We start from the raw sequence: 26,974 nt of genomic DNA, 5'->3' as shown, positions 1-26,974 counted from the left end.
TAGGATGTCATTTGTTGACTTTTGTTCAACAATGAAGGAATGAGGGGTGAGGAGGGAGAGAGTTGCGGAACCTTCCCCCCCTTCTTTTATCTTTTTTTTTCTCTCTCCTTTCTTTATTTAGGGTGAAGGGTTATTTGTGTTAGATTGTGGAATGAATGTATTGTAACTGTATAGTTTTCATCAATGGTTTTGTGGAATGTAAAGCTGTATAAATGGACAAAATGTATTTATAAAAGGAAAAAATAAAAATTTTGATTATAAAAAAAAAAGAGAAAATTTTCCAACAGGCTAATTGTACACAAGTCGATCAATAGACTGACATGTGTACAACCAGCCTACTTATACATGGATCTAAATTTGGTTGGTCCCTGCTTAAACGGTGAAGTTATTATCCATGTTTGGCTGGCTTAACTCATTTATTTGTTGTCCATAAGAACTCCCCATTCACTTTATAGAGCAGACATGAGGGATAGTTCTAATTGTAAAGGATTTGAATCAACCCTGAGAGATTCCAAACATCTTATTTGGAGATGTCTTAAGTTGATAGAATATTGTGAAGATGTTGTTCAACATAATAATACTATAGTTAAATAAAATGTTGGATGTAATCCACACTATTTGGAGCATCTATAGATTCTAGAAAAACAAACTTTTGGGGTTGGGGCTTACTAAAACATTGTTTCTTGCTAGAAAATAGATTGCACAAAAGTGGATTTTGCCACATCCACCAACAGTGGGGAAATGGATATCAGCAGTCAATTTGAAATAACAACACAGTGGAGCAAATTTAAAACTAATCTAAATGCCCAGTGTGGTATTGAATTGGGGAAAATGTGAAAGATGCCACGCTTGGGAATGTTGGAGTAATTTTTTGTATGGGATTTTTTTTTCGGACCAGAGGGATAGGATGGATTAGAATGTATCATGTTGTTTAAATATGTAATGTTGGGTTTAGTTTGGTATTTCTAAAATCAAAAAGTCTGCATGGAAGCCAGGCAAATAGCATTTTAAAAAAAGAAGTCAGAAACCGCAGCTTTTATAATTTGCTTAAAAATAAAATTATTGAATAAATATAACATCTCCTTTTTCAGACATGGTGAAGGCTAACACAGTTGCCATTTTTTGTGGGAAAATTTAAGTTCATGTAGCCTGAAAAACGAAAACCCGTGATCTGTAGGGTGAACAAAGATCAGCAGTAGAAAACATTTGACTTTAGTTTGACATCTGTCCTCACTCCCTGTCAATAGCAATCCTCATGGTGTTCTGAGCAGAGCAAAGTGAACACCAGGAAAAAATGGGGATGGTCTTCCTCTTCTGTTTTGAGTAATAGAAGATCTGTTGGAGTCTTGCTGATCAGCTGTGAGAAAGGAGCCTGTGCCTGCTCCTCTGTGTTTCTGTGTAATCCAACCTAATGAGAGAATGTGTGCTGCAAGCTATATGTTTTCTGATTTCTGGAGTCCTTGTGGGGAGAGAGAAAGCGAGAGAGAGGGAGGAAGAAAGAGAGTGACAAAGAGAGACAGAGAAAGACAGAGAGCAAGAAATGGTGCAAGAAAGAGAGAGAGAGAGAGAGAGAGAGAGAGAGAGAGAAAGAGAGAGAAAGAGAGAGAAAGACGGGGAGAGAGAGAAACAGAGAACTAGAGAGAAAGAAAGAGTGATAAAGAGACACAGAGAGAGACTGAAAAAAAAAACACAGAGAAATAAAGAGAGAGAAGAAGAGAGAGACAGAGAGAGACGGTGACAGAGAGAGGGCATGAGAAAAAGACAGAGAAAGTGAAAGAGACAGTGTGAAGCAGAAAGATACAAAGAGAGCGAGAGAGCAAGAGAGAGAGAGAGAGAGAGAGAGAGAGAGAAAGACAGGGAGAGAAAGAGACAGTAATGTCGTGTACACACGGCCGGACTTTTCGACCAAACTTGTCCGAAGGAACGAATCCGTCAGACAATTCTACCATGTGTGGGCTTCATCAGACCTGCAGTGGACCTTTTCTGTTGAAAATGTGACGGACTTTAGATTTAGAACATGTTTCAAATTTTTCCGACGGATTCCAGTCCGGTCGAAAAATCCGTTCGTCTGTATGCTAGTCCGATGGACGAAAACCTAAGCTAGGGCAGCTATTGGCTACTGGCTATGAACTTATTCTAGTCCAGTCGTACGTCATCACAGTCAAATCCGTCGGACTTTTATGTGATTGTGTGTAGACAGAAGTCCGTCGAAAAGTCCGTCGAAAAGTCCGACGTGATTCAGTCCCTCGAAAGTCCGGTCGTGTGTACACAGCATAAGGGATACAGAGAAATAAAGAGACAGAGAGAGATAGTGAAAGACAGAGAGAATGAAAGACAGAGAGAGTGAAAGAGACAGAGAGAAGCATAAAGAGACATACAGAGAGAAAAAGACAGGGAGTTATAAAGAGACAGAGGGAAAGACAGAGAGACAGAGTGCTACATTCATAGAATCAGAATGCATGTAGTATGTAGGTGCCCAGACACATTTTCCCTAAATACCGCATACGATCCTGAAACTGTCAATTTATTATACCGTTCTGAGGTATTTACCGCAAAACACTGGCAAATACCGCATCATTTCACAGAAGGAAATAAATAATTAAATGCATGCTGTAATTAAGTAGTGATCGAAGCATGCAGTATTTATGGAATGTGTACTGGTTGTTAAGGAGCGGAGGGTTGCCAGTGTCCTCAGTAAACAACATGGTTGTTAAAGAGCGGGCAGCCGCTGCATCCTTAACAACCAATGAGTCATCGGAGGCATGCCGTGTCGGTGACGTCACAAGGGGGGGTACCCACGCCTTTTTTTTTCAAATTTTTCATTCGTGGAAATTCTTTCTTTTACATTCAACTGCCTGCGAGGAACCCCGCTGACAGCTGACGACTCATGCATTGTTAAGGATACAGCGGCCGCCTGCTCCTTAAAGTGGTTGTAAACCCTCCAATACAACTTTATCTCTCTGTAATCTAGATAGCACAGGCAGCTGATCGCTGCCTGTGAACGTGTACTCACTGTGTTCGTTTCCATAGAAATCGTCCTGCAAGTTTGAGTGACATCAGGCGCGATTGCGCACTAGGTGTTTTCATTAACAGCACACTGTGTGTCGTTTCTATCTCCCCTCCATGCGGGGACATTAGTATTGACGAGCTTCCTCTCTAAACGGCACAGAGGGAAGTCTTGCGATGCTGCTGTGATCATCTCCTGCTTCTCCCCCTTGTGACGGTGCTACGGCACATGTGCAAGATTTCCAAAGGGTAAGGACAGAAGTGACGTCCAAAATAGATTCACTAAACAGTACAAGTAATGGTGTGGCTGATACCAGGAAGAGGAGATATAATAAAGACGATAAATAAGGTATTTTCTGACCTCATTTTATGCCGTTTTAAATGTATTAACCTTTGTAAATAACTATAGTATTTATATGTTGAAAAAATAAGAAAAATCGCCTGGGGTTTACTTCCTCTTTAACAATCATGACAGTTACTGGTTGTTAAGGGTGCCGAAGGGCACCCGCTCCTTAACAACACGGTATTTACTTCTTTAAATAAATATGTCCGCTACCTACAGGCGTTAAATTGCCACATGTTTTCACTACTAAAATATCGCATGACTTCATAAAAGAACTCATGCCGTATTTTACTAGCATTTTTTTGTGAATGCCAGAAAATGTTTTGAAAAATGCTTAGTGGTATGTTATAACATTATTATCTACTAACTTGTGCAAAATTGTGTTGTTTTGAGGATTTGGGTTTGCATCCATTTTAAATCCTGCAAAATTAGGGCCACAAATGTATAACTATAACAGTTTTAAATTATGATATCACACTTGATACATGTTTTATCATGCTGTACCTGTCAACATGCCTTCATTTACCACACAACCCCCTGATATTAGCATGGCATCACAGGGCAGAAAAAACTTCTTCTCTGATAAAACAATTACATCTCCAGGAACCAGATATTTAGACTGTACTTCTTCAACCCCTATAAAATAAAAAGTTGTATTATACAAACTGTTTTCTTTTGCATGTTGCTACAGTTTTAAGTCCCTAATAATTCGCTTTCAGCTCTAAAAATTTCTACAGCATCGGAAATGTGCTAAACAGTGTATGGCCCTGTAAGGCCTCATTCACACGGACATACACAGTGCACATGCATGCCGGGGTCATGTCTGCCTGCACAAGATGCACAGGTGTTCCATCTGCATTCAGGCAGTCCCATTCATATTAATTGGGATGCAATGGCTACATGAACACAGCCGCTGATATGCAAATGCTACTTTGAGAAGAAAGGCAGCAGGATCTGTTAAGATATGTTTTGGAGGAAAAGAAGAAAGAAATACCCTGAAATTTCTAATGACATGCCTATATTTTCAATGACATTCCTATATTCCATGACATACTAACATAGTATAAACATTTAATTCAAGTCTTAAAAATAACAAGATGTGAAATTAAAACATTGTAGTAGAATTTATTATACAATCCTAAAGTGACTAGCATATACATATTGCATAGAGCTTTAAAACGGAACATTTGGCTTTTTAACCACTTGACCTCCAGAAGCTTTTACCCCCTTCATGACCATTTTGTGCTATCACTGCACTACTTTAACTGGCAATTGTGCAGTCATGCAACACATGTATCCAAATTCATTTTTTATCATTTTTTCCATACAAACAGAGCTTTCATTTGGTGGTATTTTGATCACCGCTGTGTTTTTTTTTTTTTTTTACATAAACGAAATAAGACCAACAATTTGGAAAGATAAAAATATATATACTTTCCATTTAAAAAAAATGTAAATCAAATTTCTTCATAAATTGAGGGCAAAATATATTCTGCTACATGTCTTTGGTGAAAAAAAAAAGATCCAAATAAGGGTATATTAATTGGTTTGTTTGTCCCCCTTAATATCCATGCCAGACCTGAAGGGCCTGGTATGGAATTTAGGGGGACCCCCCACATCATTTTTTTTTTTAAATTTTGGTTCAGGGTTCCCCTGTGGGGAATTCCCATGCCGTTTTTATCAATGAACTTCTATGTGTATTGTTGGACCGGCAATGCATTAATAGACGCAAGTAGTTTTAAATGACTTTTTTTCCTTTGAAATGTCATTTTGCTGTCAGACTGTTCTAAACACGGGAAACATGCACCTCTTTACAGGCATACTATAGACACCCCCCAGGTACAAAATTTAAAGGGATATTACACTTTTATTGTTTCACTTTAAGCATTATTAAAACCACTGCTCCCGAAAAAACGGACGTTTTTAAAACTTTTTTTGCATTGATCCATGTCCCCTGGTGCAGGACCCAGGTCCCTAAACACTTTTTATGACAATGACTTGCATATAAGCCTTTAAAATTAGCACTTTTGATTATTCATGTTCGTGTCCCTTAGACTTTAACGGTGTTCGCGTGTTCGAACAAATTTTTTGCCTGTTCGCATGTTCTGGTGCGAACCGAACAAGGGGGTGTAAGAGACCGACCGTCTATTGCTCAATGATGTTGCTTTTGTCTGGATAAGTAAATCGTGTTAATCTTGTCTGAGGCAGTTTTCCCTTCACCTATTATTAAGTGTGCTAATGAACTCACCTGTTTTCTGCTAGGGGAGGTATTGATACTCAGAATAATGTGTATTGGGGGCGCGTTATGTAACCATTGTGTGATATTGTGGGTGGATCTGGGTCATTGTTCATGTGGTTCATGACTCAATAAAGAGTCTGATTCCTATTTGACCCTCCATACAGAGCCTCGTCTCGTACTTGGGGGGGAAGAATTATTCGTATGGGTTTCTTGTTCGACTGATTGGAGTGTTCGGTAGCTGCCTTTGTGGTCGGAAATGGAATGTCCTAAACGGCTTTAACCTCTTTCAAACTCGGGGTGTCGTTACAGGTAGAAATAAATGGTCCACTGAAAAAGTGAATATACTGTATACTATTTTATATTGCAGGAAATTGTTGCGTTCAAGCCTTTAGAAACCAGATCAGCTAAAGCTCAATTTTCCCTGAGCCAGATCTCGATCCAGCGATGCACATGAGAGGCTCTCACTCCTCTATGGCTTAGATACAACAGCAGGTATAGGAGCGAGTATGCACAAGTATGGGGGCACTCGGCGGAGGGGAGGATCAGGAGCACAGGTGGGGACCTGAGAAGTGGAGAATCTATTGCACGGCAGGTTAGTATGATGTGTGTGTTATTTTTTGCCCTTTGGGGGTCTTACCTCCATTTTTTTGAAGAACAGACACCAAAACATTGTTATGTGATTCCACCATATGATGCAATTTAACTGATTGCTATAAAGATAAAGAAAAGCAAATAATGTAGTTACCATCTGTGTATTTCGAATAAAGTAAAATATATGGAAATATCAAAGTAACAGATTTATGCTTACCATCCTTAGCATGTAAATTGTTGCAAGAATAGACAAGATGGTCATAGTTAATATGGCCATAGAATAATCAAGATATCCGGATGACAGCCACGTAGTTAGTGAATACACTTCAAAACAGTAAAATGGGTTCAAAACCTGTTAAAATAAATATATGCAATTTATTGTTTTTTTTTTTTTCTTTTTTAGAGGTATTTATATTGCGCCAACAATTTAAGCAGCGCTTTACATATATTTTGTGCATTCACATCAGTTCCTGCCCTCAAGGCACTTACAATTTAAGTTCCCTAACTGACAGTCACATAAAATCACACTGATCATAAACATAATAATGAAGGTTTCCAAAATATAAAAGAAAAGAAAAAGAAAGCCTCCACATGGTGTAAATCCAACAAATGGATAAAAGATTTATTCACAGAATGTATCTTCCAACATCCAATAAAACGATTATTGCAGTAAAAAAATGGGTTCAATCGAACGGATAAAAATGTGCAGTATTAAAAAAGTGGCTTAGATAGCATATCTACCCTACGCATTTTGTCCTCATAGACTTCTGCTGGGGTATATGCCAGCCTGCCACCACTGTGCTAATATATAGGATTAAAATAGTAAACAACTTAAAACACCTGGTACTGACTGTGTGCAGCCTGACTTCCCGGTTCATCGGCGTGCGTACCAGTCTTAATCATGTGACGCGGTGTTAAGCCAATAGAGTACAACCAATACAGACCAAAACCAAGCCTCTGTTTCACTGTCCAATCAACGAACTCACCCGGCCAACGAACCGCGCGTCAGCCCATCAGCAAATGAGACGCGAGCAGCGATCACATGATAACCACGTGACCAATGCTGCATCACGAATCAATGCGTATAGTGGGAGTACGTATCACAGGAAGTAGAAAGCTGGAAATAGATCGTAGTAGAGGTTGGAACGCATATGCATTTCAAACTACTCAAATAGAAAAAAATATGAACAAATGTTATGTGTAACGATGACAATGTCAAAGGTACACACACAAACAGTGTTCTAACAACAATTTAATAGTGGGAGTGACTTGAAATTTCTAGAAGTCAGAACGCACAAAATCAAGACAAAAAATACAACATATGTATAACAAAGGACACAAGTGTTACGTATTTAAACATAAAAATAGCGCAAGTAGCCAAAAATTACAATGCCACAAAAAAGCCCAATGAGGCATGTCAAGGTGTTGTTGGGCATATTGTAACCAGGCTTTTTGGTGGAACTTGTGCAGTAAAGGCTTCTTTCTGGCAACTTGACCATGCAGCTCTTTTTTGTTCAAGTATCATTGTTTTGTGCTCCTTAACCACTTCAGCCCCGGAAGGTTTTACCTCCTTCCCGACCAGAGCACTTTTTACAATTGTGCTGCTTTAACTGGTAATTGCGCGGTTATGCAATGCTGTACCCAAAAGAAGTTTGCACCCTTTTTTTACCACAAATAGAGCTTTCTTTTGGTGGTATTTGATCACCTCTGCGGTTTTTATCTTTTGCAATATAAATGAAAAATACCAAAAAGTTGGGAAAAAATATATATTTTCTACTTTTTGCTATAAAAAAATACAATAAATTAAATTTTATTCAAACATTTTGGCCAAAAAGCATTCAGGCACATGTCTCTGGTTTAAAAAAAAATTAATAAGCGTATATTTACTGGTTTGCGCAAAAGTTATAGTGTCTACATCTAGGGTACATTTTCTGGAATTTACGCAGCTTTTAGTTTATGACTGCTATCTCATTTTCTTGAGGTGCTAAAATGGCAGGGCAGTAAAACCCCCCCACCCCCACCCAATGTCCCCATTTTGGAAAGTAGACACCCCAAGGAATTTGCTGGGAGGCTTGTTGAGCACATTGAATATTTTATTTTTTTGTCACAAGTGATTGAAAAATGACAAAAAAAGCAAAAAAAACTATTTACACAAAGTTGTCATTAAATCATATAATGCTCAAACTTGTTATGAGCATATGTGAAATTACACCCCAAAATACATTCTGCTGCTTCTCCTGAGTATGGGGATACCACATGTGTGGGACTTTTTGGGAGCCTAGCCGCGTACAGGACCCTGAAAACCAATCACCGCCTTCAGGCTTTCTAAGGGTGTAAATTTTTTATTTCACTCCTAATAATAATAACAATAATAATAATAATACATTTTATTTATATTGCCCTTTTTATCAAAAGATCTCATAGTGCTACAAGTGCTACTCCTCACTACCTCTCACAGTTTTGGAGGCCATGAAGTGCCCAGATAGCACTAACCCCCCCTCCCCAAATGACCCCATTTTGGAAAGTAGACACCCCATTTGCTGAGATGCATGTTGAGTCCATGGTGAAAACAATATTGAATCGCGCCTAAATGAGATATGTGAAAAATTAAAAATATATAAAAAAGGTATGAAAAAGATGAATAGCAGCTAATCCCAAACTAGGTGATAAATCACTAGTGCACATGTGGAAAAAAGATTTATAGGGAGCGTTAATGATATAGTGACATAATAATGCTATAAAAATAATATATATGAAATAGCAATATATAATAAAAAATTAGATAATTGAAAAAAGTGAAAAAACACTGCACACCAGCCTGCCTACATGGAACCAAAACACCAATACTGTTTAATGAGTATTGTGCCTAGATAATACAATGGTAATGATAACCAGTAATTATACAAACAATGTGCTTAAATTCACAAATTAAAATAACATAGTGGTCATAGGTGTCCCATAGTGTACCATATAACATATCATGTAAAACACCCATATAGCGTGTATCCATAAAAGTCCATATGCAAATTAATCTTGTGCCTGGATCTTGTATTCAAACGAACAGTGGAACCCCTTCACCGTCTAAGGATATCACCCAAAAGTGCTCATGAAATGGGTGTCAGCTTACCAGATGTAGTTGACCTAATTAATGAAAAAAAGGTCAAATCGGCTTTAGCAAGATATTGCTTGCTGCAATGGAGAAATATGTAGACTGGACTCCTGCCCTCACACCATGAGAACCTCATGATTGGGATATGAAACAAATGTAGAAGGAACCAAAGTAGTGTAATCCCGTTTATTTTAAAAGGTTAAAAACAAACAAGGCCAAATGGCTGCTTACATTGATGTGCCATCGCCCGGCACTGAGGCTTAAAAGTGTAGCGTGTCAATGGATGTCCCACATTGATTACTGGCAACAGCAGCGTGCGTTCCACCTACGACGGATGAACAACCAGTTTTGATGCTTAACAGCCTCAGTGCGGCTCACAGGCACACTTACAAAACTGTCCCGTAAACAAATACAGATCTTAAAATGAGGTCACAACTATAATAAAGCATTGGTAAACCTGGATGTATAATGAATCCTAAACTATTAAAATGCATCTTCCCATACATATTAATACTGAAAATGATTGTGGTATTAGGGTGAATGAAAAGGATAAGCCCATACCGTTCATAATAGCTTTGGAGAACAGTATCAAATAGAAAAAAATACCAAGATGATACCTAAACCTGCAGGCATCATTCTGGTATAACCACTCAAAGTCCAGCAACATACCAGTACATTGCTGGTCCTTGCTGGGCATATATTGTAATGTTCTTTTTTTCCCTGCATCCACCCACTTCTAATGATGGGCATATATGCACCGTTTTTTTTCTTTTTAACCACTTGCGACCGCCGCACGCTGATATGCGTCGGCACAATGGCAGTGGTGGGCAAATGGGCGTACCTGTACATCCCCTTTAAGAGCCGGGGTTAGCAGGCCGGAGGCGTACAACATGACTGTGCCCGCGGGACCAGCAGTCTCGATGTCCGCCAGTCTCCCGGCGATCGTGTCACGGAGCCGCAGAACGGGGAAGTGCCTGTGAAGTGCCTATGTAAACCCCATTCTGCCTTGTGTCATGACAGAGATCACTGCTCCTTGTCATCGGGAGCAGTGATCGCTGTCATGTGAGTTGAAGCCTATCCCCCCCAGTTAGAATCACTCCCTAGGACACACTTAAATCGCCCCCTAGTGGTTAACCCCTTCCCTGCCAGTGTCATTTACACAGTAATCAGTGCATTTTTATAGCACTGATCGCTGTATAAATGACAATGGTCCCAAAATAGTGTCAAAAGTGTCTGATGTGTCCGCCATAATGTCACAGTTCTGATAAAAATTGCAGATCGCCGCCATTACTAATAAAAAAATTCAAATAAAATGCCATAAAACTATTCCCTATTTTGTAGATGCTATAACTTTTGCGCAAAGCAATATACGCTTATTGTGTTTTTTTTATTTTTTTTACCAAAAATATGAAGAATACATATCGGCCTAAACTGAGGAAAAAAAATTTTTTTTATATATTTTTAGGGGATATTTATTATAGCAAAAATTAAAAATTTTTGTGTTTTTTTCAAAAATGTTGCTTTTTTTTTTTATAGTGCAAAAAATAAAAACCGCAGAGGTGATCAAATACCACCAAAAGAAAGCTCTATTTGTGGGAAAAAAAGGAAGTCAATTTTGTTTAGGTGCAACGTCGCACGACCGTGCAATTGTTAGTTAACATGACGCAGTGCTGAATCGCAAAAAGTTCTCTGGTCAGGAAGCAGGTAAAATCTTCTGGGCTGAAGCGGTTAACTGTGGTGGTGAAATCACCTCCTATATCGCTGGAGTCACTGATTTACGTATCGTGAGAGCAAACGCTGTTGGTGTCAAAATAGATAATCCAGTGCGGCAGCTGAATGGCGTACCTGAAAAGCAAACAACAGTAACAATAAAACATTAACTCAATAAAACAACAACAATCTGTGCCAAAACAAGAGTAAAATATGTATGCCAAAGCATGGGGGCAATCTGCCCCTTATGTTAGGGGCAAATCACCCCCCCACCCCTGCCCCCATGCTTCGGCATATATGCTCCTTTTTTTTTTTTTAACTGTAGCGGTGAAATCACTTCCTACAGTCCTGGAGTCGCCGATTTATGTATCGTGAGAACAAATGCTGTCAAGATAAATAAATCAGTGCTGCAGCTGAAGGGCGTACCTGAAAAGAAAATAGTGGTTAACAATAAAACACAGTAAACAGTAAAGTATAAAAGAAATACATACCTGAAAAGAAAACATGATAAAACATAGTAACAATAAAACATTGCAGTTAAAAAATACAGTAAAACAGAGCAGAACAATAGAGAGAGAACAATAGAGAGAGAATAGAGAGAGAATAAAATGACAACTATTTTTGGCTTTTCTATTTTAAATATATATTTTTTTCTTTTTACAGTTTTTTTTGTTGTAACTGTAACTGTAACAGTTCCAGGTTTGGGTCTCTCAAAATGCGATGGCATCTTTGGAGACCCTGTGAAAGTGTGTCCTAGTCTGTGCAGTGCTGTACCGTACGCTAATACTCCACTAGTGTGTGGTAGCCTTCAAAACATTCACCGATGCAAAAACCATGGTGGCCAGGACAGGAGGGACAACAATAGCGGGTATCACACCTAGATCCGCACTTACCACAGACACAACATCTTCTTTGGGGTGATCGATTGGTAGGGGTACCAGGGAAGGCATACGGAAAATGCCTCCTATGCAGCCGGCTCACTGCATTTGGATTGGGAAGTTGGGCCACAGCACTGTCTGGAAACAAAAGGGCTGTGATGATCTCTTCATGGAATTTAAGGAAGGATCCAGTTTGTCCTGACGCTTTGTGTAGCACATAAGCTTGTCAATAAAGTGACAAGTAATGTAAAATCAACTGTTTCCACCTGAATTCCGGGTTGGCCAGTGAATGGGGGAAGTACGGGTGCTGCAGAAGTGGTGGGCTCCCAATTCGGATTGACAAATGCAGCAGGAAGGGCACTATGGGCTCGACGGGCCTGTCTTTGTCTTCTTGGTGGCTGCGGGACACTACTTGTGCTAGCCACTGCACCAGCTTGAACTGCACCTATGGGACTCGCCACGTCACCAAGTGTTACTGCAGTGCTGGATGTACGACCAGGATGTACTAGGCCGCTGGCGCTTCCCAGTTCACTAGAAGGATGAGAGGCACTATTACTGGCTCTCTGCTCCATACGAGAGCCCTGCGGTTCTTGCACCTCAACAGCAGCAGAGGAACAGGGTTGGGTACGCCTGACCTTAGCAGGGACCACTACTCCGTCATCAGAGCTATCTGTCAGAGTGCCGCTGCTGTCTACCGGTTCGAATACTGAGCCTGAATCTGACAGATGGGTGACTTCCTCTTCACTCTCATCTGTCATGCTCAGAAATGTGTAGGCCTCTTCACTAGTGTACCTTTGATTGGACATTGTGGCCTCTAAATTTACTGGTACAACTAGTGAAACTCACTGGAAAAAAGAACATCTGATTGTCAGCAACTGCTTCAAACGCTACCAAAAAACTGTTAGCATTCGAAGGGATCAGGCCTGACTCTGCGAATGCTGCAGTTATGTGTTTTGTAAATGACAGTAATCGATTGATACTGCACTTGGGTGGGCTGGGCTGGGCTGGGCGGAGGGGCTAAATGCAGATGCTATCTGGGCTGATCCCGCTAACGCCGCATTTTTGGGAACCCTAAACTACTGGGGATGCTAATATACGGTATCTCACAAAAGTGAGTACACCCCTCACATTTTTGTAAATGTTTTATCATATCTTTTCATGTGACAACACTGAAGAATTACACTTTACTACAATGTACAGTTCATGACCGCAAGAATGTGTTTCCAGCGCGATCCCATTGCGCTGGTTCTCGTTGACAGGGTACTGTGCATCTCACGCTGGTTCGCTCATCAGGAAAGCTGTTTTTTCCTTTCGCGATGAGCGACAGGCAGTGCTGACAGATGTCTGGTATGAATCATGAGGGGGAACAAATTTTAAATAAAAAACCGGCATGAATTTCCCCCCAGGGGCATACCAGGCCCTTAGGTCTGGTATGGATTTTAAGGGGAACCCCCTACGCCGAAAAAACGGCGTGGAGGTCCCCCCAAAATCCATACCAGACCCTTATCCGAGCACGCAGCCCAGCCGGTCAGGAAGGGGGTGGGGAAGAGCGAGCGCCCCCCCTCCTGAACCATACCAGGCCGCATGCCCTCAACATGGGGGGTAAGCACTTTGGGGCAGGGGGGTGCCCTGCGGCCCCCCCACCCCAAAGCACCTTGTCCCCATGTTGATGAGGACAAGGGCCTCTTCCCGACAACCCTGGCCGTTGGTTGTCGGGGACTGCAGGCGGAGGGCTTATTTAATAAAGGGACCCCCAGATCCCAGCCCCCCACCCTATGTGAATGAGTATGGGGTATATCGTACCCCTACCCATTCACCTGGGGGGAAAAAGTGTCAATAAAAAAATACACTACACAGATTTTTAAAGTAGTTACATAAAAAATACTGCGCTATAGAAAAAATGTTCTTAGAACTTAAGTGAGAAAAATATTGTTATGCAGAAAATTATACAAACAATTTAGTATAAAAATAAAAACTAAAGAAGCAGCTGCTAGAAGTGGGATACACACAGAAGTAAATGGAACAGTAGGTAGCAGCGCTAAGCCTAATTATAAGTGACAGTAACACCAGTGTTTCACAGTGAACAATATCGGTACATAAACGTGAGAATTAAAAAGAATAAGAGTCCATCTATATATGATAGGCAGTGCTCAAAATAGTTAGCCAAAAAGTGGATGAAATTCAGTTGGTTTGATAAATCTTCCACCGCAACCCCAGTGATGACACCACACAAAATGCTCGCTTACCGAAAGGAAAGCTCTATAAGCCTGCGACCTGTACCCGGCCAGGGTCTTTATCCACAAGGAAACCCAGAGGGTGATATCCAGGCAAACCCCACGAGATGGTCAACATACAGCACAGAACCCACCAAACTCGCCAATCACGGATCAAATAGGAGGGCAGATTGTGGTATCATTCTTTGTGTTTAAGACATTACGAGATTTTAGTTCTACCAGGACTGTATGAGAATCCATGTTCTCCAGGATGTAGATCAGATCATCTCTATAATACTCATATAGCCTCCTCAGTGATGGATCATCATATGACCACAGCTGACGGCGGAACCTCCTGATGTCCTCAGAGCAGAGAAGCAGATTGACCAGTTGGAGATTGAGATCAGCCTAGAGGACAGAACCTGCTGCAATCAGCCATCAGTTTTTAAAGTAATTTATTAGTAATTTATTAGACAGCTCCGGGGCTCTTCTTCTGACTTTGGGGGTCTTCTTCCAACTTCTCCGCTCTCTCCAGCCTCTTCTCCCAGTGTCCGGTTCTTCTCCCACTCTCCGGCCTCTTCTTCTGCTCTCCGGATCTTCTGCTGGGCTCCTCCACTATCTTCTGCTCTTTTGCTGCTCTTTTGCTAGCAGTGGCCTGGTCTTCTCCTTCGTCTTGTTCCTTCTTCTCTTCTTCAGATGTTGACACGATGCTCTCTCCCGCTGTAATGCTGTGTGAGCGGTGCGCGATGACTTATATAGGCATGGGGCGTGGTCACCAGGTGATGTCACCCGGTGACCCCGCCCCTTTATGATGTCACAGTCCTGGGGCATGATGGGACTGTGACGTCATAAGGGGTGGGGTCACCAAAGCAATTGGTGCCACAGTGACAGGGAGTGAAGGGGTTAACGGGGGATGGGCGATCGGGGGATGACAAGTGTACCTATGTGTACTGGTGTAAGTGTAGTGTTGGTGCGACTTACAGTTAACATCCTCTCTCCTCTCACTGGAACGGAAAAGAGTTCCACGAGGGGAGATGACATCACTTCCCCTGCCTGTGTTTACAGGGAGGAGAAGGATTTCATTCGCCAGAACCGATCAGCAGGTCCAGGCCTGAAATCATTGGCCTGGACTTGAAGATTGAGCGGTTCTGGAACAAATTCGATGGTCGCGAACACAGGTACGCCCCCTGCTGGGGAAAGCGCGTCCCGTATGGGTACGTGATTTCGCGCAGGGGTGCCATACAGCCCCCATAAAAAGACGTGAGCCGGTCGGGAACCAGTTAAAAATGACCACACCACGTTTTCCAGAGCAGCCTGTATTTCTCTTGAGGTTACCTGTGGGTTTTTCTTTGTATCCCGAACAATTCCTGTGGTAGTTGTGGCTGAAATCTTTCTTGATCTACCTGACCTTGGCTTGGTATCAAGAGATCCCCAAAGTTTCCACTTCTTATTAAATGATTGAACAGTACTGACTGGCATATTCAAGGCTTTGGATATCTTTTTATATCCTTTTCCATCTTTGTAAAGTTTCATTACCTTGTTACGCAGGTCTTTTGACTGTTCTTTTCTGCTCCCCATGGCTTAGAATCTAGCCTGCATAGTGCATCCATGTGAGAGCTAACAAACTCATTGACTATTTATACACAGACACTAATTGCGATTTAAAAAGCCACAAGTGTGGGAAATTAACCTTTAATAGCCATTTTAACCTGTGTGTCACCTTCTGTGTCTGTACCAAGGCCAAACATTCCAGGGTATATAAACTTTTAATCAGGGACATCTGGGTGATTTATTGTATCATTATGATTTTAAAAGGAGCCAAAAAACTATGTGATAATAAATGGCTTCATGTGATCACTATCCTTGAATAAAAGACCGTTTTTTGGCATGATTAGTCATATTTTCAATATAAATGCCAAAATTTCACAAATTCTGCCAGGGTATGCAAACGTTTGAGCACAACTGTATATATACTACATGGTATATAAATATATTAATACACTGCCTGCACTGTGTATATAGTCTACACTACACTGACTACACTGTAGTGCCTTATATAGTGTGGGGTCTGCCTTTGGCCAATCATGGCTCTCACAGCAGAGAGCACTGTGATTGGCCAAAGAATGCAGGTCAAGTGCATGCCTTGGTCAATCATCAGAAATCAATGCACTGCGATCTAGCAGTGCATTATGGGGCGTTCTGTGGTGCTTGAATTTGCCATGAACGCCCCATAATGTTCGGGATTCGCCAAATGGGTGAACACCCAATGTTCAAGTTGAACTTACGTTCGACTCGAACATCAGGCTTATCCCTAATAAAGAATTTAAAATAGCAGCCTACGCAGATTACCTTCTTTTGTTTCTCAAACGCATATTTCCATCCCGAAACTACTTAAGCTATTCAACCATTTTAATTATATCTCCAACTTAAAAATCAATTAAACAAAATTAGAGACCCTAAAATGTATCCCTACCCACAGAAGCTTTAGGTAAAACAAAACAAAATTGCTCCTTTAGATGGGAAAATGTTGCCCTCAATTATTTAGTAGACATGTGCATTCCATTTCATTCCGAATCGAAATTCGGACAAATTTTTCATTATTCAGTAATTCGTATGCATCCGAATTTCTGAATTACAAAAGTAATGAATTTGAACAAATCCGAAAAAAAATGTATGAATTTGAATCGAATTTGAAAACAAATTCAAATTGAATTTGAAAACATATATAAACTTAACAAAAGATGGGTTAATTGGCCCTACCTGGAAAACCTAAATGCTAATGCATATTCAGGAAAAAACCATAGAAGATAGTTTTATATTAGTACAGTATTATAGGGCGTACACACGGTCGGACTTTGTTCGGACATTCCGACAACAAAATCCTAGGATTTTTTCCGACGGATGTTGGCTCAAACTTGTCTTGCATACACACGGTCACACAAAGTTGTCGGAAAATCCGATCATTCTGAACGTGGTGACGTAAAACACGTACGTCGGGACTATAAACGGGGCAGTGGCCAATAGCTTTCATCTCTTTATTTATTCTGAGCATGCGTGGCACTTTGTCCGTCGGATTTATGTACACACGATCGGAATTTCCGACAACGGATTTTGTTGTCGGAAAATTTTATCTCCTGCTCTCCAACTTTGTGTGTCGGAAAATCCGATGGAAAATGTCCGATGGAGCCCACACACGGTCGGAATTTCCGACAACACGCTCCGATCGGACATTTTCCATCGGAAAATCCGACCGTGTGTACGGGGCACTACACACCAATGCTCATGTCATCCCAGTCAGTAGGTAAGAGGAATATTCCGGTGACTGGTAAGGAATTGGTAAGAGGAGTCCTAGGATCCCTAAACAATATGATATGGTTGGGTGTTTATTTTATGTATAAAAGAGTAGGCAGAGTGATATATAGGTAGATTGCCTAAGTTGGTGCAGTGTATTGACAGAGATGTTCCACTCTGTATGTATTGATATGCACTGTGACAACTACTGTATATAGAGCAAACGTAAGCAATCAACCAGTTAGGTACACTCTAAATTATACCAACCATACAGATACAACTTAGGTTATACAATAAGGCTAGAGCATAGCATATGCTACAATGAATATATCAAAGTGATGTATAATAATCCCATAGGCTTAATCTGCATTAACCACATCCATATGTATACATAAATCAAGCATAAAGTGTGAGCCATATGGGTACATTACAATTCATATAGTGAAGCCTGGACCCAGCATATGCTGCAATGGATAGATCAAAATGGTGTACAATAGTCCCATAGGCTTATGTCTGCATCAGGTCAGGATCTCCCAGGGGTGACTTTGGTGCTTAAAATGTTGCCAGGTGACTTTTGTGCTCCCCCTTCTGATTTCCTACTCACCGACTCCTGGTACCCCTGCAGGGGTAATGGGCATGTAATGATTTAAATGGTGATCCTTGCTCCCTGTTGTTTTGCGGTAGATGCCTCGGGTATATCCTGGCCAATGGAGGTGTTGCAATGCCCTCATACATCAAAAACATAAAAAAAGGGCTCCCATAGTTTAATAACGTAAAAAAAGTCTCTTTATTTATAAAAGCACATAACAAAACAAATATCCCAAAAGACTGTATAATCCTACCCAGTTATACACTGGGGTAGGATGACAACGATTCCCAGCAAAAAAAACAAAATAGAAACCACTAAAAACAGAACGTGTATTGAGATAGGGGGTGCCGGCAGCTGTGCGCTCCACCTGCGTTCCACCCACTCGTAAACACGGAAGTGACGTAGTGTGCGTGGTTCCGTACGCGTTTCGTCATTTGACGTCCTCAGTGACAGTACCACGCTACTGCGCACTGTGTATTTATATGGGGAGAGCGTCCATGTCTGTCCTGCCCCTTTAGATATGGGCAGCCAATAGAGTCAATTGCGTGCATATTCCCTGGGAGGTCGAATAGTCATGTATTCCGTCAGGGGGGATATTGCAAGAGGAAAGGAATTAGATAATTAGATATCTGTGTGACGAATGAATATTGTAAAGAAATTATTATAATAGACGTCATGGTGGCGCTCTCCCCTATGTTCATATATAATGGAATACACATATATAATATATAATTTATGAGATTGGAAAACTCCCCCTACTGGTAGGTAAAGGGTATAACATACACCAAGACGGAACAGTGCTCTCAGGTATCATTATATAAAATAGATAATAAAAATTAAAAAATGAAAATTAAAAATGGGTACAAATAAAAATATTTATAATGATGAACAGGAGGTGAAAATAAAAATAAAAATAAAATCAAAGGTGAAAATAATATTTAAGGCATACAAGTTCACCTTACGATAATTAATAATAGGGGTATTTAAAATGCACCATTAGCCATAGACTTATATGGAATGCCAGAGATAAGACAAATAGCTGGCACTAGCAGGAACAAATTAGGTTACATGTTTAGAAAAATAGTTGTGTGTAGGAAGGGGGTATATTCTTAAACCTACATACCATTTTCCCATATAACATAAGGCAACTAAAACTTTATTGGCCTTAAATATTACCATCATTAGTAATGTTAGGAAGGTGAAAATGTTAGTCCGATGGTGGTGTGTGTTTTTGTATGGGAGACCACTATGCTAGGAGCCCTAACCCATAGTACAAACCATATACTAAGGTAAATACGTGGTATATGTCTCTGAATGTGCTATCCAAAATATGGGTGTGTCTCCCTTGATAATAAGCTGTGTTATAAACATGTGCTTATTCTAAAAAGTGCTTTATGTGAAATAATAGAACAACTATAGTGACCACATAGTTTCTATTCCTATGTGGGTCAAGTGTGTACTTAAGTATAGTGTGAGTGTGACAAATATCACTCACACTTATACCCCATATGGAGTATTACAGCTCAATTGTATTAAGGAAAAATAATAAGTAACTTCTGTGGTAATAATTATATATAGTGATAGGAGTGTGATTATAGAAATAAATACCAAATAAAATAAAGTGGAAAGGCCTATACAGGCCCATAATATGGTCGGTAAAATGTACAATGTGTACAATGGGCTTAGAGGCATAGGCGTCCTTAAGGTGGGGCTATTGAGGCTTGAGCCCCGAATGTGGGGCCAATAGCCCCGAGTGTCTAAGCGCCGAGTCCTGCAGCAGGGTTGCCACAATGCCACCTGTCTGGTTTGGACAGACGTGCCTGGTTTTCAAGCCGCCTGAAACCCGGGCACATAACTGTTCAGCCGTCCTGTGATGAGTGGCCCCAGCTGCAAGATCTAGAGCGGCACATTCCGATTCCCGTGCGCGCCGCAATCAGTGTTATATCACATACAGCCTGTACGAGCGCTGGGCTGGGCAGCGGGCGCTCTGTGATTAGCTGTACAGGCGGCAGACATAAGGGTCTGTGATTGGCCCGGTGGAGCTGCTGACTGGTCACATGTGGAGGCCGGCCGGAGCCCCGCCTCCCTGCCTAGCGCGCGCTGTGTCTCCTCCTGACTGAGGTCTCTCTGTTATCTGCCCTTCCACTAGTCTGTCTGTCAGCGTGCCACTCTCTGTAAGCCCACCCCTCTGTCATCCTGCCCCTTTGTGTAAGCCCACCCCTTTCTGTCACTGCCCCCCTCTCTGTCAGTGCACCCCTTCTCTGTCAGCCCACTCCCCTCTGTCAGCACCCCCCCTCTGTCAGCCCACCCCCTCTGTCAGCACCCCCCCTCTGTCAGCACCCCTCCTCTGTCAGCACCCCCTCTCTGTCAGCACCACCCCCTCTCTGTCAGCCCACCCCCCCTATCAGCACCCCCCTCTCTGTCAGCCCACACCCTCTCCATCAGCCCACACCCTCTCTGTCAGCCCATCCCTCTCTGTCAACACCCCCCCTCTCTGTCAGAACCCCCCTCTGTCAGCACCCTCCCCTGTCAGCACCCCCCCTGTCAGCACCACGCCTCTGTCAGCACCACCCCCCCTCTGTCAGCACCACCCCCTCTCTGTCAGCATACCCCTCTCTGTCAGCACCCCCTCTCTGTCAGCCCACACCCTCTCTGTCAGCCCACACCTTCTCTGTCAGCTCACACCCTCTCTATCAGCGCCCCCCTCTCTCTCAGCACCCCCCTCTCTTTCAGCACCCCCCCTCCGTCAGCTCACACCCTCTCTGTCAGCCCACACCCTCTCTATCAGCGCCCCCCTCTCTCTCAGCATCCCCCCTCTCTCTCAGCATCCCCCTCTCTCTCAGCACCACCTCTCTCTCAGCACCCCCCCCTCCATCAGCTCACACCCTCTCTGTCAGCCCACACCCTCTCTATCAACGCCCCCCTCTCTCTCAGCGTCCCCCCTCTCTCTTAGCACCCCCCTCTCTCTCAGCACCCCCCCTCCATCAGCTCACACCCTCTCTGTCAGCCCACACCCTCTCTGTCAGCCCATCCCTCTCTGTCAGCACCCCCTCTGTGTCAGCACCCCCCTTTCTGTCAGCACCCCCCATGTCAGCCCACCCCCTCTGTCAGCACCCCCTCTCTGTCAGCAGTGCACCCCCCCTGTCAACACCCCCCTGCCTCTGTGTCAGCCACCCCCTCTCTCTCCTGCCTCCTCCCCCCTTTCACTCACCCCCTTACCTCCTTCTCTCTCACCTCCCCTTTCTCACCTCCCTCCCCCCACCCCCCACCCCCTCAGGGGGTGGAGGCCCCATGATTCCCAACAGTGGCCCTGTGAGTGAGTGTACCAGTTCAAATGTGTCTTGCCGACAATGGAAGGAAAATGGCACTACAGAAGAGCAGCTTCGCTCCGCCCCCAAACTCCAGCTTCCACACTTCCTGACTCTAAATGGCTCTCGGTAAGGCAGTCTAATGGGGGTCTTTAGGGGCAGGGGACACTGATGGGGAGAGGGGTCACTGATCTAATAGAGATCTCTAAGGGGGGTGCTGATGTAAGGGGACTCTGAGCTAATGTAGAGGGGGTGCTGACTGCTGGTGACCCATTAGATCAGCAGTCAGTGCGTGTAAGGTAGGTCAGTGTATGTCAGCCAGGTAGGTCAGTGTGTGTCAAGTAGGTCAGTGTGTGTCAGGTAGGTCAGTGCATGTCAGGTAGGTAACACCCCCCCTCCATACAACCCCACCGCCCACCGCCCCATCATCCCCCCACCCCCCCGGTCTGGGCTCTGACTTCGGGTTGCAGTCCCTGGTCTTTTTGCCACCTAGCAACACCCCTGCTTAGAGGTATACACTGTATATCGTATAATGGAAAAAAAGGCCTATCATGATCATAGGGTCACTACTCTTTTATAGGCCTGGGTGTGTGATAAAAAAAGGGGGGCAGGGTAATCCACAATGTAAAAATTATCCATACCGCAAATGGAATGCACTATACTCTGGGCCAGCCCAACCCAGACAGTGCCTGGAGGTGCCTATACTTGCACTAGCTTCCATAGAATTGTAAAATTGTTACAGTATGAATCCACCCACCCAAGGCAGAGGAGAGAGACCAAAAAATGGGGGGGCTAGAGGTTAGATGGTATATAATTAACAGGAGTGTGATGTCTCTAAAAAACTCCATGATGGAACAGTCCCCACCCCAAAAAGAAGGGGGGTTGGGGGTATGCAAATTCCCCTCAGGGGTTGGCTATAAAGCAATTGAGATCTATGTCTAGGTTGAGGCCCCTGGAGCCAGGGATCCCAGCCTATATATCCAGGCTGTCTCATTTTGCGAGATGAGAGTGGTTTTATTGCCTTCCCTCCAATGGTCTTTAATGGAGTCAATGCCGTAAAAGATTAGGCCAGACGGATCTCTGTTATGTGCCTGATCAAAATGGCGTGACAAGTTATGTTTAGGGAATCCCTTTCTTATATTCTTGATGTGCTCACGTATCCGTACATACAGGGGACTTGTGGTTCTCCCCACATACTGGAGGTGGCAAGGGCACTCTATGACGTATGTCACATTAGTGCTATGACACATGGTCAAGTTCCTGATCTTATATTCCTTATGGTCAACCTTAGATCTAAACGTTTATCTTTTACAGGGCTGTTTTTTACTAACCCTACAAGGTAGACATTTTTGGCATTTGTAAAAGCCTTTCATGTTTGGAAAGATCTCTATCAGCTTAGGGGGATTGATGACATTGTGGACCAGATGATCGCGGAGGTTAGGGGCCTTCCTGTAGATGAAGTTTGGTTTATTAGGCAGTATCTTAGCCAGCACCCTGTCTTCCTTAAGGATAGGCCAGTATTTCTTAAGAATGTGCTCTAGGTCTTTATATTGGGTGTTGAATCCTGTTATAAATGCCATATCCATTGGTTTATCTTTTTTTACGTTTTTTTTTAACAAATTATTTCTATCCATACTTGCTACATCAGCTTTTACTTTTGCCAGCTTTTCCATGTTATAGCCTTTCTTATAGAACTGCTCAATCAGCGTATCTGCTTGCATTAGGAAGTCCTCCACGGTGTCACAATTTCTACGTAATCTTAATAGCTGTCCTTTTGGAATGTTTCCTTTCCATTGAGAATGGTGGCAGCTGGTCGTAGGTATGTACCCATTTTTGTCTGTTGCCTTGAAGAAAGTTTTTGTGTGTAACCTGTCTCCATTTTTAAAGATCTTTAGTTCCAAGTAATCGATCTTTTGGTGGCTCCATTTACCCGTAAAAGTAAGGCCATATTTGTTAGTATTCAGGTTTTTTAGAAATTGTTCAAACTCCTCAGGTGTACCTTCCCAAATTATAATGAGGTCGTCGATATATCTGCGATAGAATTTGAGGTGGGGATATTTTTTGCATATAGGTACTCTTCCTCCCACATATTCATAAGCAGGTTTGCTACACTCGGTGCATAGCGTGCCCCCATTGCAACTCCTTTTTGCTGGACATAATAGCTGTGGTTGTGCCAGAAATAGTTGCAACTCATAGCAAGCTCTAAGCCTTCCAATATGTAATTAATCTGTGATTGTCTCATCCCAGTGTGTTCATGTAGGGCTTTCTCTACACCTAATAGCCTGTCTTTTTGCACGATGCTAGTGTAGAGGGAATTGACATCAATTGTGGCAAGTATGTAGTTATGAACTCCAATAATTTCCCGTATGTCTTTTAGGAGCTGTGAACTATCACGTAAGTAAGATTTTCCTTTACATACCAATGGTTTTAAAAACTTGTCCAAGTATTCACCCAAACTTGAGAAAACTGAATTTATCCCGCTAACAATGGGTCTCCCGGAAGGCTTATCCAGCCTCTTATGAATTTTAGGGGTATAATAAATTACTGGTGTTTTTGTGGAGTTAGAGACCAGATATTCCGCCTCTTGGGTATCATGTATTCCACTATTTTTACCTTTTTGTACGAAGGCCTTCAATCTTCTCTCATACATACTTTTTGGGTTCATTTTTAACTTTTTATACGTGTTCTCCACTTTTAACAGGTTTTCCATTTCTTCCTCATAATCTTCTTTATTGAGGATTACCAGTCCTCCCCCCTTGTCTGCTGGTCGAATGACCACCTCATTCTTCTTACTTAGTGCTTTGATGGTTTTCCAAATCTTTTTAGCTTTATGGTTATAGTTTTTTTCCAGCTTCCTCAGGTCCTCCTCTACCATTTTCTTAAATGCTGCCATGCATTGATTTCCTGGAGTGTTTGGGTTGAAGATAGATCTATTATTAAGTTGGGTATGTACGTAAGGTGAGTCTTTCCTTGTCCGCGTGTCTTCATTTAGAGCAAAATGCTTCTTAAGATTGAGCTTTCTCATAAATTTTTGTAAATCTATATAAGTTTCGAATTTGTCCAGAGACTTCTCTGGAGCATACTTCAATCCAAGGTCTAGGATCTTCATTTCTTCTTCGGTAAATTGGACATTGCTGAGGTTGTAGATTCCCTTTCCTAATACTCCCTTCTTCTTTTTCTTCTTCCCCCCTCTGGTTCCTCTGGTCTGTTTCCTCTTTCTGTAGGTATTTGAGTTGGTCCTATATTCCTTCCATGCTGATTGTCCCAATCTCTTCTGGGGTGTCCATATGTTACCTGTTCCTGATGTTCTACTTGATGTTGGTCTTCCATTGGACGTCCGTATCCTTCCCTGTTTGCATTCCTTCCTCTCCATGTCAGATTTCTGTAGGGAAATGCCTTCCATTGCCCTGGTGGTTTGTCTCGTGGGCCTCCCCTGGGAAAAACCCTTTCATCTACATAATTCTGTCTATTTTGAGGGCCTTCAAACTCGCCATATTCTCTCCCACGGTTGGAATGGCCTTGTTCCCTTAGTGTTGAATATCTGTTGTAAGTAGATATATTATATCTTGGTGTACGTGGAGTCCCATATTGAGTGGTTTGCTGGTGATTTATTCTTCGGTTTTCTGGTCTATCTGGGAACCTATTGGGTGTTCTATATGGTGGGTAATGCATAGGCCTGGAATTGGTCCTAGTCATAGGTTGTGGAGTGTTATAGGTTGGTTCATCTATGGATGTGTCCATAGAGGTGTCCCCTTCATATGGCACATCTTCCACTGGTGTATCTTCCACATCTAAGTTGGCTGACTGCCATTTATAGACTTTCATGTTGTTGTAGTCTACCACATCCGTTTATATTTCTTCAATTTTTTTGCCTGTATGTTGGTATCATATTTCTTAATGATGTCTTGAAGCTACTTGTCTTTATCTTTGTATTCCTTCTGGTTTACATAAGGTAATAGCTGATTTTTTTATTTCTACTATATGAGCCTCGACTCCTTTTAATTTAAATCTTCTTCTTTTAATAATTTTGTGTAGTAATTCATTTTCGCATCCATTGAAGAAAGAATACCATTCCTCCATGAGTTCTGGATCCTCAATGCCATCATTAGGGTTAATATCCCACCTAAGTCTCCTCGGTGCCATTTTTGCATTGATATATGTTTCTAAGGTGGCTATATCCCACCACACCCTGGAAATCAATGCATGGCAGCATTAAGAAAATGGTAGAGGAGGGACCTGAGGAAGCTGGAAAAAAAAAATAACCATAAAGCTAAAAAGATTTGGAAAACCATCAAAGCACTAAGTAAGAAGAATGAGGTGGTCATTGGACCAGCAGACAAGGGGGGAGGACTGGTAATCCTCAATAAAGAAGATTATGAGGAAGAAATGGAAAACCTGTTAAAAGTGGAGAACATGTATAAAAAGTTAAAAGGGAACTCAAAAAGGATGTATGAGAGAAGATTGAAGGCCTTCGTACAAAAAGGTAAAAATAGTGGAATACTTGATACCCAAGAGGCGGAATATCTGGTCTCCAAACTCTACAAAAACACCAGTAATTTATTATACCCCTAAAATTCATAAGAGGTTGGATAAGCCTCCCGGGAGACCCATTGTTAGCGGGATAAAATTCAGTTTTCTCAAGTTTGGGTGAATACTTGGATACGTTTTTAAAACCATTGGTATGTAAAGGAAAATCTTACTTATGTGATAATTTGCAGCTCCTAAAAGACATACGGGAAATTAGTGGAGTTCATAACTACATACTTGCCAATTGATGTCAATTCCCTCTACACTAGCATCATGCAAAAAGATGGGCTATTAGGTGTAGAGAAAGCTCTACATGAACACACTGGGATGAGACAATCACAGATTAATTACATATTGGAAGGCTTAGAGCTTGCTATGAGTTGCAACTATTTCTGGCACAACCACAGCTATTATGTCCAGCAAAAAGGAGTTGCAATGGGGGCACGCTATGCACCAAGTGTAGCGAAACTGCTTATGAATATGTGGGAGGAGGAGTACCTATATGCAAAAAATATCCCCCACCTCAAATTCTATTGCAGATATATCGACGACCTCATTATAATTTGGGAAGGTACACCTGAGAAGTTTGAACAATTTCTAAAAAACCTGAATACTAACAAATATGGCCTTACTTTTACGGGTAAATGGAGCCACCAAAAGATCGATTACTTGGATCTAGAGATCTTTAAAAATGGAGACAGGTTACACACAAAAACTTTCTTCAAGGCAACAGACAAAAATGGGTACATACCTACGACCAGCTGCCACCATCCTCAATGGAAAGGAAACATTCCAAAAGGACAGCTATTAAGATTAGAAATTGTGACACCGTGGAGGACTTCTAATGCAAGCAGATACGCTGATTGGGCAGTTCTATGAGAAAGGCTATAACATGGAAAAGCTGGAAAAAGTAAAAGCTGATGTAGCAAGTACGGATAGAAATAATTTGTTTAAAAAAAAGTAAAAAAAGATAAAACAATGGATATGGCATTTATAACAGGATTCAACACCCAATATAAAGATCTAGAGCACATTCTTAAGAAATACTGGCCTATCCTTAAGGAAGACAGGGTGCTGGCTAAGATACTGCCTAATAAACCAAACTTCATCTACAGGAAGGCCCCTAACCTCCGCGATCATCTGGTCCACAATGTCATAAATCCCCCTAAG

The 26,974-nt window shown here is 42.0% G+C and overlaps 1 protein-coding gene across 3 annotated transcripts in view; it reads right to left on the bottom strand.

Moving 5' to 3' along the window:
• LOC141139850 (probable cation-transporting ATPase 13A5) overlaps positions 1-26,974 on the bottom strand; it is a 356,120-nt gene that overhangs the window by 260,836 nt on the left and 68,310 nt on the right. For all 3 annotated transcript variants that reach the window (XM_073626380.1, XM_073626382.1, XM_073626381.1), the window contains exons 7-9: positions 6,397-6,531; positions 6,226-6,298; positions 3,854-3,985 (exon numbers count right to left, since the gene is read on the bottom strand). In XM_073626380.1, the coding sequence (XP_073482481.1) occupies positions 3,854-3,985; positions 6,226-6,298; positions 6,397-6,531 (340 nt within the window). The remainder of the gene's footprint in view (positions 1-3,853; positions 3,986-6,225; positions 6,299-6,396; positions 6,532-26,974) is intronic.

The sequence above is a fragment of the Aquarana catesbeiana genome, linkage group LG04 (assembly GCF_042186555.1).
Source record: "Aquarana catesbeiana isolate 2022-GZ linkage group LG04, ASM4218655v1, whole genome shotgun sequence".
Classification (NCBI taxonomy): Eukaryota; Metazoa; Chordata; class Amphibia; order Anura; family Ranidae; genus Aquarana; species Aquarana catesbeiana.
This window is presented reverse-complemented; position numbering and strand designations above follow the sequence as displayed.